Raw genomic sequence first — 13,596 nt, 5'->3', positions numbered from 1 at the left:
ATTGCTTCTCAGCAAAAATCTTTTGGTAAAACTTCCGGATATATAAGATCACTGCTTCTTCTATATCAAAAACTGAAAGAAATTATTTTTTTTCCAACTGAGATAGATCCAAGAGCTGCAATTCAGAGGAGAAAGTAGATAAGAATTCTCCCCTGTTTTGTAACCCTGTTTCCCCATCTGGAATTTGCTGAGAAGATACATGTAGCCAAATTTCTCCTGGAAGTGTTTTGAACTTCAGAATTTTCTGTCTCTGTCTTGGCTCAAAAGGTCGTGTACCACAGCTCACCCTTTCTCCAGGGGTTCCAGGTACTCCGTTCTGCCCAGGTTCTCCATTTGCGCCTCTCTTCCCTTCCTCACCAGGAGGCCCAGGAGCACCTGGGGTGCCGTTTTCACCCTGGCAACAACAAGAACCAAGCCAATCAGTGAGTTAGAAGTCTCCAAAAAACCAAACAGATTTTGTATGGGGAGAGATTCAGGGTTCAGGCTTGCTTGAAAGAAGTCTCTGGACACATTTTGAAATCACTTACGCGCTCGCCTTTTGGGCCTGGATCTCCTTTTGCACCATCCTTACCAGGGTCTCCCTAAAAAGTAGAAAATGCCATTATAATTATGGGTTTCAGCTGGGCATCACTCTGGAGCTACTAGACACACTGAAATACTAGGAAGTAGACATTATATTTCAAATTATTGACTCCTTTTTTTTATTTATAATTCTGCAACGGAATCAGCATGCGCTGTCTGAACCTGTAAGTGGAAGCCATGGGACTCCTTAAAAATGCAGTAAAGGAAAGAAGCAATACATTCTTAAACACCATTGAGTAAAATTTTATGTCTGTTCCTGAGCTATTTCAGACATCATTGAGTCTTTTGTTGAAAGTCCCTGACAAAGAGCTACATGTGGTGTAAGGCTGTAAGAAAAGGGCCTGCTGGGGTAAGTGACAATGAAAGACCAGATACAACTCATGGTGTTTAGTGGACTGTGGACTCAGCCCTTGGGAATTAAAACAGGTGAAAATAAGACTGTAAAACCATTTTTTTTTTTTGATGTAGCCGATTTACACAAGCAGTGTCTTTGTTGTATCTGAATTGGTAGATAATTTAGGAAATCAGTTAGGTATTATCACCATATTTACGTATAATCTTTATATACAACAACACCTATATGTATGAAACAAAATATGTTATATATTTATAAAAATAATTTCCTATTTTCATAATAAAATAATTTATTAGACTATTTCAAGTAAATAGGAGAAGATCAATGGTTTTTTTTTTAATGGTATCAGGCTTACTTCCACCATATTTGTTGGTACAAGCAGTGTAAATGCCATCAGTAACTCACCGGACTGCCTTTTGCCCCAGGGTTTCCACTTGCACCTGGAGGACCTGGAAGACCACGGCCTCCTGGCAAACCAGGAGCACCAGGAATACCAGAAGGTCCCTGCAGAGAGACAACAACAGACAGAGATGAGGAGAGAGTGCCATTGGTGGACTCTACCCAGTCCAAACAGTGGCCCTCACCAACAGAGTGCAGCAATGGCAGAGATGTGGAAAGTACCCACCATTTCACCCTTGTTGCCAGGGCTTCCAGCTCTTCCAGGAGGGCCCTGGAAAAATAAATTTAACAGAGTAACCAATGCTGCTAACCCAGGACCAGAACAAAGGGCTCTGTGAAGAGCAGGTGACAGCACCTCTTAGGTCCCAAGTTCTATTGATGTACCTGAGGCCCAGGTGGCCCAGCATTTCCCTGAGGACCAGGTTCTCCCCTCTCTCCAGGACTACCACTAACACCAGCAGGACCAGGAGGACCAGCTTCACCCTATAGAAAAAAAAAAACCCAGTAAAATGAGAAAATGAAGGCATTTTATTCATCCCCAGGGCAATCAGCATTAAATTAATGGTTTCTACCACTTGGTGGTGTTTTGTTGTGGGCATTCACGAAGGTGATGAGGATTGGGTTTGTCTCATGCTGCATATAGCACATCTGTTCTAGGTTTGCAAACGGTGTAATAGCAGCCAGGAAAAGGAGGGCTCATAAAATAATGATGTACAGTGACATCAGCTGTGTAACTAGAGAAAGGACCAAATCCCATGTAGTTATGGGTCTTTAGTTGAATACCTTAAAACCTGGAGAGCCTGGAAATCCTGCAGTTCCAGGAGGACCTGGGGGACCCTTAAAAGTGAAAGAAATACTATTAATGCAAAAGGTAAAAGCCATATGGAATTAATCTTAAGTTAAAAAAGGGAGTCTGATTATGAGATTTTTCTCTGAGTAAGGAAACACCTGGAAACTAGCAAATATAAATCATGATTTGGCTAGTCCTAAAATATCACACCTACATCTTAGTTACCCTGACTTTTACATGTTCAGCTGAATTTCTGTGTTTTAAATTTAAAAACATGAAATCTATCATTAGGGAGATTAAGTTAGAAAACCTTTCAGAATTTGTTCTAATTATAAAAAAAGAAGGAGAAAAAGCCAATGCAGCTGTTACACACCCAAGTGGACATGCTCAGGTTTCTAGGTAGATGGAAAAGAAAAATATTTGCCGACTCCAGACAGCAGAATAATTTATTTGATAAGATCATTCAAAATTTGATCTTCATGTAGTGCAGCAATTCCATCCATCTATATGTTCTCTGAGAATAATCTGGGTTTGGATTTTTGCATTTCCTGATTTACAGTGTTAAAGCTCTCCTATTGCCCTTTGTCCTTTAAGCACATTAACCAACACAATGGAATATACACAACTGAAACACAAATAAATATAATGCTCATTCTTGAACAAGTGCACCCCAATTTTGGGTTTGCTAGCACTGCAGAACATCTGCTAGAGGTAATTGGACTAAAGCAACACAAATACTGAAAGTCAAAGTTGCCTTACAGGTGGGCCTGCAGCTCCTGGAGATCCGTCTTTGCCATGGGCACCCTACAGAAAGAAGAGAGGTGGTGGGTACAGAGCACTACCCTGGACACAGAACCCACATCCTTTCATGTCCGTGACTCAGGGACCATATTTTTATGTCTGTTCTTTCCCACTTAGTTGACCAAAACCTAAGGATTCCTTAAATGAGAAATTCCAAAGTAATAATTAACTAAATATTTTGTGAAGGAATATCCAACACTTCACATGACTTGCACTGTGACAGGAAGATGTAAAAATACATTCGTATTAAACTTAAAGAAATAACAGCTACATTCACATTGTCTATGTGAATAACTAAGATTGCAATAGATGTGTACTTCAAAGTAACAGTTACTTCTGATTCACATAAAAGACTAAATTTCACTCCAAAAACCTGATGAACACGGATGACTTAAACCCTGTTGCCTGTCTTGTACCCATATTAGACCAGACCCTCTGCTCAGGTTATGGGGAGTCTGCACAAGGGGTGGCTGTAAACTGCTTTGTGGATTGTGCTGAATGCTATGAAATAAGAGTTCCTTCAGAGCGAGGGATGTACCCTCTAACCTGTCAAAGGGGAATTTTATAGTTTCCCACAAGTTACTTCTGAGATTGCATTTTTTCCCTCTCTCTACTGTCCCCCGCCATTCTCTGCTTCCACTCCTCCCCCCTGCTTCTCTTTGCCAAACCTGAGCTTATGCTCAAACACTGAACTCTTCCTCAATGTATAATCTATTAATTTCAAAAAGCAAAACAGGAAATAAGGTAGCGAACGTGTTGTGGGTTAGAAGCGTTACATCTTTAATTGGGGACTGAAAAGTTCTCATGTGAGATTTTTTCATGCTATATAGTTTTTTACTCCTTTACATTACAACTGCTTTAAGGAAGTAGGGAATTCTCAACATATTGAATCCAAATATGTGCTGCCTCTGGATAAGAGCAATGTCTGCAATTACTTACAGGGCCACCGGGATTCCCAGGTCTTCCTCTTTCTCCAGCTGGACCTCTTGGTCCCTAGAAAACATAGTAAAAATGAGGCTGTTAAATGGCCTCTAAAATCAGATGGCTGAGCAAATAGACATTGCTCTTATTTCTGTAACTCACTGTAGTCCACTGCATGTGGTAGAGTAATTAAAGTTAAAAGGATGAGGAACAACTCAGCTAACATTTAAACACTCCAGGATGCACATATTTACCGGTTGGCCTGGTGCTCCATTTACTCCAGGAAGACCAGTTTCACCCTGTTACAGAGAGAAAAGAAAATGAACTTTGGTGAGAACATTTTTTGGTTTATTCAAGGGGAAGAGACACAGAAAAAAGCCGAATTTGTTATCCCTTTCTATGGGGTGCTGTGTGTCCTCAGCATGAACTGAGTTCTGAGAAGTGTAAACAAGTGTCAAATCAAAAATTAAACAGGAAATAAAAATCAGAAAGACTCAGCTTTCAAAATAATATGCAGGAAAGTCAGATGACCAAGACTTGTCCCTTCATTTTGGTATCTCGTTTATTATGGCTGGAAAATCGGGACATGGTGTGGTTCTGAATGTCTAACTCCTTTGGAATGATTTGTATTCTTTTCATGGAGGTATTAAATGGGTTTCTTTCATGCTTATTGTATTTTTATAATTGTTTAGGATGCAAAGCACAGCTATACAACAAATAATGGGGTCATTACTCTACCTACTTAGAAAGATGACACTAGATTTTTACCTTTGGACCAGGAGCGCCACTGTCACCTTTGGCACCATCTTTTCCATCAAAACCCTGTGGGAAAGTAAAACCATATCTGTGAATTGTATTCCTCCTGCATTCTGGAAAACTTGATTCCTCTTGGCAAAATATTTAAGCCCCCAAAAGGGGCATATTTTCAGTAATGAGTGCTATCAACTGTTGGAACACTTTTCAGCATTAGGGATGGAGCTCTACAACTGAGGTAACCAGAAAAAAATTGAATATTTGTTATGGAAGTTCAGATGACATTGTGCAGAAATTAACTTTAATTCTGTGATTCAGTCTTGGAAGTGATGACTGAAAGATCACAACTGTGCAACACCATCATTCAAGGAGAGTAACAGAGTGAGCTATGATCAATATACTCAATACTTACTCGTTGGCCTTTCATCCCAGGCATCCCAGGCATTCCAGGGTGTCCTTTGTGACCCTAAACACATAAATATAGAAAGATTAATAAATAATGTACTTATTGTATGAAGGGCACAAGCCAACTTTCATTATGTGTCATATTCACTTGACTAACTTTATATGGGAAAACAAAACCCATGATTAGAAGACAATTGTTACTGGGAGATTTTCCATACCGGTAATCCAGGGATTCCACGATCTCCATTCCTGCCTGGTCTTCCTGGTTCCCCCTGTTGAAAGAAAATAATTTTTTTAGTGTTTTGTTATTGCTTGACTTCCTGGCAAAGCACCAGTTGAGGAAGAACAAGGAGAGTTGGAGTAAGCAGGTGAAACTTCCACCAAAGACAGTGGTGGTCATGCAAATCCTCTCAGGGTGACAGTTCACTCTGTCACTGCCCTCTGGAAAACAACTGCCAGAATTTATAAACTCAGCTTTTAACAAGATTCTAGTTAATTTCTAAGCTACTTCAAGACAACCTTTACAGGAGATGATTCCAGAAAACTTATTTTTCTTGTTCTCTGTTGTCTTGCAACTTAATGAACTTTTTTCTTCCTATTTATTAATAATGGGATGAATAATAGTAAACTTACATCTTTTCCTGGTGGACCAACTGGGCCTATCATTCCAACAGGGCCTGGAGGTCCCTGTAGAAAAGTAATTAATATTAACCACAATAATAACAAATATTAAGTCTTCTTCAAGCTAAAAATGCATTAGGCATCACAAATACTTGTACATTTGACATGCATCATAGTAAACAACTAGGATAAACTGCAGAATTTCCACATACTGCATTGGTGACACAGATTCATGTCTTTAACATGCACAGAGATACTGAATGGGTACATACGGGAGGGCCAGGTTGTCCTGGTTCTCCAGGGGAGCCCTGGTATCCAGCAGAGCCCTGGAATGCAGCAAAAAACTCAGTCAAGATGTGAACTGCTACATGCACCATTCCACGGTGCAGTTATATTTTATATAATTATATATTCTATATAATTTCCCATAATTGTAAGGAAAACTGTAGTCAGATCAGTCAACAGATGACCAAAGGTGAAATTACCAGAAATAGGTGGAACATGCCTCCATGAAAACAGAACTAATCTGCTCCTCTAAAAGGAGATGGATGTTGAAAAACTTAGACCCTTGGTGTGTTCACTGAATGTGTATCCACCTTCCTTTACCCCCTGTTAATATTTTGCATGTATAGACATTTGGGAATGTCAGGCAGAGGCATGTCTTCAAATAATGTTAACATCCCATGGACTTGGAGAGATCTCAAGGGGTACACGAGGATTTAAGTGAGCACAGTATAGTGACCTCAGCTCTTGAGTCTTGGTGATGGTACAGCCCAAAATGACATTTATGCATAAAATTCTTCATGAATAGTATCCAGATTTATCAGTTGAAAAGGTGCTTGATGTTTATGACAGAGAAAAGGAGGAGCTCATGTAAAAGAATACAAGATGATTACGAGAAGATTAATGTTACTTACAGGGGGACCTGCATGTCCAGGTGGGCCAGGGGGGCCACTGGGGCCAGGGGGTCCTGGAAAGCCACTCTACAGCACAGATTAAAAAACAGTAGTTACATTAATGCAATATAGCTATGGTACTTAATATAGTTGCAATAGCCATCAATAACTGTGAAATAAAGTTTTACATAATTCAGAGAAACATTTTCAGAGCTGCAGCTTTTATTTTTGAGACACCACTGCACTTCTCTAGACCCCAGAGGGATGCTCAGAACTCTGCTTTTCAGCTGCCTGAAGGGGAAGAATGGAAAATAAAACTGAATTTCTGTTAGACAGAGAAAATGAGTGTCAGCTTCTCTGCCATGTAACTGAGCTTAATTAGCCAACACTAGAGACTCATTGTGACCTAGGGATACACTGAATTAAGGCCATACTTTTGTTGTAGTCAGTAAGGCAAACATTTCCATCAGTGAAATATTTTCTGAGCTTTAACAGTACGAAGCCATAAGAAAGAAATGAGGTCTGAACTAATCAAAGCTCAGTATTTCTGCTTCTTGTAGCAACAACCACAGAAGCATTTGATACTGCAAAACAGAAAACATTTATAAGTTAGCACAGTGGTCTACTGCAGCTATAGGGCGTTCTTTAAAAGAAAGCTTTTATTAAATTAAACTCTTCATGTGTTTCCTACAGCCAAAAGAATCACATATATGGATGATATGAGGATCACTGTGTGCTTCAGTACTGGCAGAATATTCCATGGTTAATATTGCACGGAATGTATTTCACAGGATTTTGACATATGGTGTCAGAAAAGGTCATGTATTACAATTTCATGAACCTAATTTTCATAATACAAGATTATCAGTATTGCTGTACTATACTGGCATATGTAAGACAGTACCTTACTATACTACAAAAATAAGTAATATTAGTTCACAGTTGTCTTTTGTCTAAAAAAGTGTGCCATGTTAATATTTGCTATTTTCTAGGAGAGAAGTACATCAAGAGGCAGAGTTGTGAGGGTTTGGGAAATGTAGCTCCCTTTGATGTGAATACAATGAGCAGTCCCTGTTAATTGTTAGAACTCATTTGGTATAAAGTAGCTATAGATCCAACCAGAATTAAAGCCATCAACTCATAAACAGCAATCAATCAATTAGACATATGGCTATAAACAAATGAGATAAAATCTTTTTCAAGTTACACACTGAGGAGATAAACTGATAGTTAGGGGTGTGCTTGCTGCTAGAATTTCCAGACTTTGAACAGATGAGCATCCTCCACTTAGAGAATGTGCACTGGTGGAAAGATACAAAGAAAATATGTGGAAGTTACATGGGCAAGTGAAGAGAAACTGTGATGTAAAACACAAAGCCAGTCTACAAGTGGTGTAAAGCCATGGGAATGAATACAACAATGGACAGATGTGTGACTGAGGAAATACCAGGCATGGTAACCACACATAGCCAATGTTGCTACTACATATTATTGTTTAGGTAATATTCCAAATTATTTTGGAATAAATTATTATTTATTCCAAAATTATTTCAGTTATTCCAAATTATTTCAAAATTGGTGCTATACTATGATGTTGCTACTATATTTTATTGTTTTGCTAGTATTCCAAATGATTTCATTTTGGATATTTATTCTTTAGGAGTATTTAAATTAAAATTGATAAATTCATAAAATAATAAAGAAATTAGTCTATGTAATGAAAATGATAAACGTTATTTAGCGCACTAGTGATTTCAGCCACCTCTGCCTGTAACTGCTGGTACTTGCTTTGAGGTCATGTATGCTATGATACAATATAAAAGCCTTTATGACCTGAAAATATACAGACAGCCCTGAAGATGTTTTAGGGTGCTCAATAAAGTAGTTTGGTTGTTTTTTTTTAACCCAAGTCCAGGAGTCAGAACACAAGAAATCACTAATCACTTCCAGGGAAAAAGCCAAAATAGAGAGGAGTTAACCACAGTTGTAAACTGAAGGTGCCTCTGTTATCTGCCTGGTTCAGCACATCCCATATTAAGGCACCAAGTAGCAGAATGTAGATGGCATGACAGCTGTGGGTGAAAACTGTGAGGAGTGAATATGAATAAATGAATAAACAAGGACAAAAATGGGTGGTTGAAGAAAAATGCATGGATGATCATATTAGCAAATGAAGGAGGTAGAAATAGATTAAAATAAAGGTGAGAAAATAATGACTGTGTTTCAGGAAAAAGAGCTGTTGAGATTAGTAAACCTAATTTCACAAGATGATCGAATGGAATTCCTCTCCTCTTCTCCCTCCATTTCCTTGGAACTGCCTTACAATGCTGCAACATGTGATACCCAAACCATGTTGTGCAGAATTGGGCTGAAAATAGTGATTATGCCTAATGAAGCACAGCCAATTTCCAGCAGCAGCAATTCACCACACCCTCTCTGTAGCAGATTGCCTGAATCAAGAACACTTCATGTTATCTCTAAATCCCAATGCCTAAAATGAGAATAACCAGTTGCAACATTCAGATTTATATTACACATGAAACATAGTTCAGGTACAACTCTTTGAGGCAGTCCATGCTTTTTCTCACTTAAAAACCTGAAAATCTTGGACCAGGTCTAGCAGGCAGATACAGCATCCTTAGTACACAGTCTGAGTAGCTGTGGGTAAAAAATGGTAATTGTAAAAAGAAAAAGTGAAAATATTTTGAGTTTTGGAATGAACAAAGTTTATAAGAAGGGTTTACTCACTTGTTATCAGGCAAGTTTGAATTGTGGAAAAGTTAGCATGTGGAATATCATACTCAGTAAAGACAAATTATACTGAGTGGGTGAAGGAAGATTAAAGGCAGTGGAAGAGGTAAAAATTTTTGGAAGGAAAGAAAGAAATTAGTGGAAGAATATCAAGTAGATAAACAAGGAATGTACATGAGACAGAAAAGGAGAAATATTTAGGTAGTGTAAGAAGGTGAATCACAGAAAGATATCAGAAAAAGGAAGGTAAGAAACTGAAGAAAGAAAGTGGAAAATAAAAAGTCCAGATCATCTATAACTACTTTCTAGAACAGGGTTGTTGAACAAACTGGTGCCTTACATCACATTCAACTTGCAGGCAATAATTAAATGAAAACTTATATTGTTAGATTAAAATCAGGATACATACACATCCAAGGTATAATCTATGAGCAGAAAATGTGTTCTTTAAAAAGAAGAAAGGACAGAAAAAAAGCTTTATCATCTTACAATGGGTTGTGGGTACCCGATACCAGCTCCACCAGCCTTCACATCATAGGAGTCATACTGTGGAGAAAAACTCTGTAAAAGAAATAGAGAAAAAAAAAGAAAGAGGAAAAAAAAATAATAAAAAAAATGTAATTGCTACAATTCAAGTATTTTTTATACTGGTACAGTAAATGCATGAAAATAACTCATTTGTGTCTGCTGAGTAGTACTAGCTTGACCTATAGCTACCATATATTTACATAAGAGAATCCCAGACAGTGTCTTCTTTCTGAGGTCATGGTGACATTAGCTCTCCATGCTGGGCACATTCATTTCTCTTCTTGACAGCTTGTCCTTAGCTGAACCACAAAATTACCTTTCTCTCTCTTACTCTGGTTTGACTCCTTAGCTCCTTTCCCCAGTTTCTCTGTCTCTTTTCTGTTGGACTTAGTTGTCACTCAAGGATGTTGATGAAATATTTGTTGTTGCTCCAAAGAGCACAGCTGCTTGTTATTATCATTATAATTTTCCTGATTTCTTTTACCTGTGCCTAATGAATGACTCATTTCACATGAGCAGGTAGTCAAATCATGTGGCATTAGTGCAGTGATGCATTATTGGCCCACAGGTGGTGGAGCAGGAAGGGCTGAACATATGCAGTGCTCTGCCTGTTCCCGCAAAGCACTGTGGATCCAGCTCCTGCACTAACCAGGTCAGGATCCAACAGCACATCTTTGATACAGGGTTGGAATGGAGGGCTAATTCAGCCTGTTTTCCTCTCCTGTGTTTGCCTCTCCAAATCCCAAACCAGTGTCAATGCTGCCCACTGGGACTGGTAAACTGATCCACAGCTCAGTCCTGCAGAGGCAATCCCTTTCAGGATTAAATAAAAATGAGACATCTTGCCTCACCTTCTGGCTTACCTGGGAGTGGGAAGCATATGTGGAAGTTATAATCAGTGTACTCAAAAGTAGCAATGATTTTAACATGCACTATTTATCAGCTTTATGCTAAAGAAGTCCCATCTTGTAACCCTGGGCTTGGTGGCCTGCATGGATGACAGTGTCACCCTGTAACAAAGCACTGCCTGGGGCTCAGGGCTGATTAACTTCAGTTACAATCAGCTCTCTTGCTGGTGTGCCCAGCTCTTCTGAAGTGACTTCAGCATGCAGTGAGCCAGAAATAAAGGGGCACCATGACAAATAATACTTGCATGGCACCTCCCTGCCAGCAGAGGAGCAGTGCTCCAGTCTAGTCTTGTTGGAATATTCTGTTATTAAACATGAATTGATGAAATATAGGAAAGTAGGAGACTTCCCTAACTATAAAGCTTATGGGGAAATTCTCCATCAGACTCTTTCTGATCAGATTATTTCTGAGTTACCAAAGTCCTTCAGCAGATCAGCCCCCAAAAGTTTTAAAAAATAAGGTAAGGCATATATTTAATTGCACTTCAAAGAAATTTTATGGACAAACCTCAAAACAACAGCAAAACCCCACGTACCACCCATCTCTGTTTCCCAAAGGCACAAATGGGATGGATGCCACCAAAAGCAAAGCACCTGGGCAAGTGCAGGGGACAGATGCCTACAGCATTGCTTTGCATGGCTATGAGCACCAAGGGAGAAGCTGAACGTAACAATGACTTACACCTCCACTTATACTGGGACACGACTGGCAGATTCCTGGGGGCCCAGGAGCTCCAGGGCTCCCTGGCTGTCCTGGTGGGCCAGGGGGACCATTTCTGCCTGGAACTCCAGGAGAGCCCTGCAAAGACACAAACACAGCAGATACAGATGTTGTCACTTGCCTCCTGCTGCACGGACATGGAGGGAGAAACCTTTCCATTCATAACAAAGGCTGTGCGTCTGTGGTGGGAAACCTCTCCTAAACAAGGCCACAACCAAACATTCAGGAAAGACAAAGTTCACACATGGAAACACTTGGTTAATTGAACCTAATTACAACTGATACATAATCAAACTCATCAGAAATATTTAGCAGTTCAGTTCCTGAATCTGAAATTATTACTGCTAGTAGAGACTTAAAGATGTTTTTTCCTCCTTCTTGAAAGAAATACAACAAAATACAACAAATCTGATACAGTTTGGACTAAACTCTGTTCTTTCAGTTTAAATTTTTGAGAGTGTTGTTGAAGCCAAACTTCTACTTCAAAATAACTATATGGTACAGTCCTGCTGCAGACAGTTCAGACATAAAGAAAGCAGGATATCCTGGCAGCTTGAATGGGATATATAGCACTAGAGGAACTGGGGTCTTGATTTTGTTCCTTTCTTTAGGGAAAAAATAAAAGCTGCACTTACAGGGTCTCCCTTGGGGCCTCGGCTGACTACTCCAGGAGTCTACAAAAAATTAAAAAAAAGGAAAGGTAATTAAATCAAGACACAGAATCAAAATAAAACAAAAAAACTGCACATGTAAATAAGAGCAAAATGCTTAAACATTTGATATAGTTTTCTCACATGAATTCCATTAATGCTTATTAATATATTTAAAAACTGTAGGGTTTTTGGTCAGTCAATCTACTAATGCTTGGATCATTCATAGAATTACATCTCTCCTAGAGCCAAGAACATGGCACTTATGAATTCAGTACAGCTTTGCCATTGAGTGCCACGGGGACAGAATTCCACTGTGGAATGCTGTGACAGTTTTCTTGAGTCCTTCTCACACCAGCATGAGAAGTGATGAGCTAATTTTAAATTCTCAGATCTACTGCTGCAATTTATTTATTTTTCAATTAATAATTCAGTTACATGTTACTAACTGGATTTTCAATTTTTGTGTTCAGCTGCTACCTTCCGTAGCAAGGAATATTCAGCTGAAACAATCTTGGATCTTTCAAGATAGCATTTCCCTATACACTATCCAAGGTCATCAGGACAGCTTCCAACGGCCTGACCAAACTGCTATATCAAAGAGAGATGCTGGGGGAAGAGTTCACCTGTTCTTCATTATCAGGAACTCCAGAACTTAAGAGTCTCTAAACAAAGAGAGGGAGGTGTACTTAAATCTCCAACATACTTTTCTATACCACTCATTTCCACCTCTCAACATGTTCAGTGAAGTAGCTCAGAGGACCCTGGGACCAGTGGAGTACTGCAAGTGAGGTGCAAATAAGATTAGGTGACATATCTGTGTGACAATCCATGTGTAAACAGATGTGCTGTAGAGCTGCAGAAATGCATCTTCTCTCTCTTCCTCACATCTCTTTCTTATTTTGTAGATAAGGATTTTTATTGTGTCTGTGGCAACCTAAGTACTTTGACAGAACCTCATGGATCCTTAACACTGGTGAAATGTTCAGATAAGCTGAAAGCTCAGATAGCTGGCTCACTCACTGAAAGACTTAGGAAGGGGGCTTGGCATGTACTAACATTCTTGATTTTCCTGAGGCTAAGTTGCTGCAACTGGTTTGTATAATGTTGGTGTCCATAAAAAGATGATGATAAATTAGGTATGTACAGTATAATCACCTTTCCTTTACAGGGCATTAAGTCAGCAATAAGACTGCAAAAGGAAATTCACTCTGTGATGATGTAGAATTGAGTTGATGAGAAATGAAGACACAGAGATGCTATTAAAGTTCTCTAATTTTCTTTGACTCTGTGTTGGCATTATTTTCATCTATATGGATTGAGTATTAAGTCAAAAATAAGGTGTTTGCTTTATTCCTATGCTTTTCCATAAAATGAAAAATGTAATGCCTATTTGCTGCCCTCTGTCCCTTTCTACTATTTTGGTGCCTGTTGTCTACACAAAACTGAGTTGGAAGACTTAATATTATCAGCTGCATTGTCCATCCTAAGTATTTGCCTAAATTCAGAAAGTTG

At 39.0% G+C, this 13,596-nt stretch overlaps 1 protein-coding gene across 1 annotated transcript in view; it reads right to left on the bottom strand.

Moving 5' to 3' along the window:
• Positions 1–13,596, bottom strand: part of COL3A1 (collagen type III alpha 1 chain) — a 47,545-nt gene that overhangs the window by 15,885 nt on the left and 18,064 nt on the right. Inside the window, exons 4-21 of the mRNA XM_054278164.1 lie at positions 12,067–12,095; positions 11,393–11,509; positions 9,764–9,835; positions 6,545–6,610; positions 5,900–5,953; positions 5,640–5,693; positions 5,225–5,278; positions 5,014–5,067; positions 4,617–4,670; positions 4,103–4,147; positions 3,867–3,920; positions 2,886–2,930; positions 2,120–2,173; positions 1,721–1,819; positions 1,563–1,607; positions 1,343–1,441; positions 528–581; positions 287–394 (exon numbers count right to left, since the gene is read on the bottom strand). Of these exons, the coding sequence (XP_054134139.1) occupies positions 287–394; positions 528–581; positions 1,343–1,441; positions 1,563–1,607; positions 1,721–1,819; positions 2,120–2,173; positions 2,886–2,930; positions 3,867–3,920; positions 4,103–4,147; positions 4,617–4,670; positions 5,014–5,067; positions 5,225–5,278; positions 5,640–5,693; positions 5,900–5,953; positions 6,545–6,610; positions 9,764–9,835; positions 11,393–11,509; positions 12,067–12,095 (1,157 nt within the window). The remainder of the gene's footprint in view (positions 1–286; positions 395–527; positions 582–1,342; positions 1,442–1,562; positions 1,608–1,720; positions 1,820–2,119; positions 2,174–2,885; positions 2,931–3,866; positions 3,921–4,102; positions 4,148–4,616; positions 4,671–5,013; positions 5,068–5,224; positions 5,279–5,639; positions 5,694–5,899; positions 5,954–6,544; positions 6,611–9,763; positions 9,836–11,392; positions 11,510–12,066; positions 12,096–13,596) is intronic.

The sequence above is a fragment of the Melozone crissalis genome, unplaced genomic scaffold, assembly GCF_028551555.1.
Source record: "Melozone crissalis strain CALT ecotype California unplaced genomic scaffold, PUWL_Pcris_2 ptg000023l_1, whole genome shotgun sequence".
NCBI classification, from domain to species: domain Eukaryota; kingdom Metazoa; phylum Chordata; class Aves; order Passeriformes; family Passerellidae; genus Melozone; species Melozone crissalis.
Note: the sequence above shows the minus strand (reverse complement) of the source record. Positions and strands in the feature narration are given on the sequence as shown.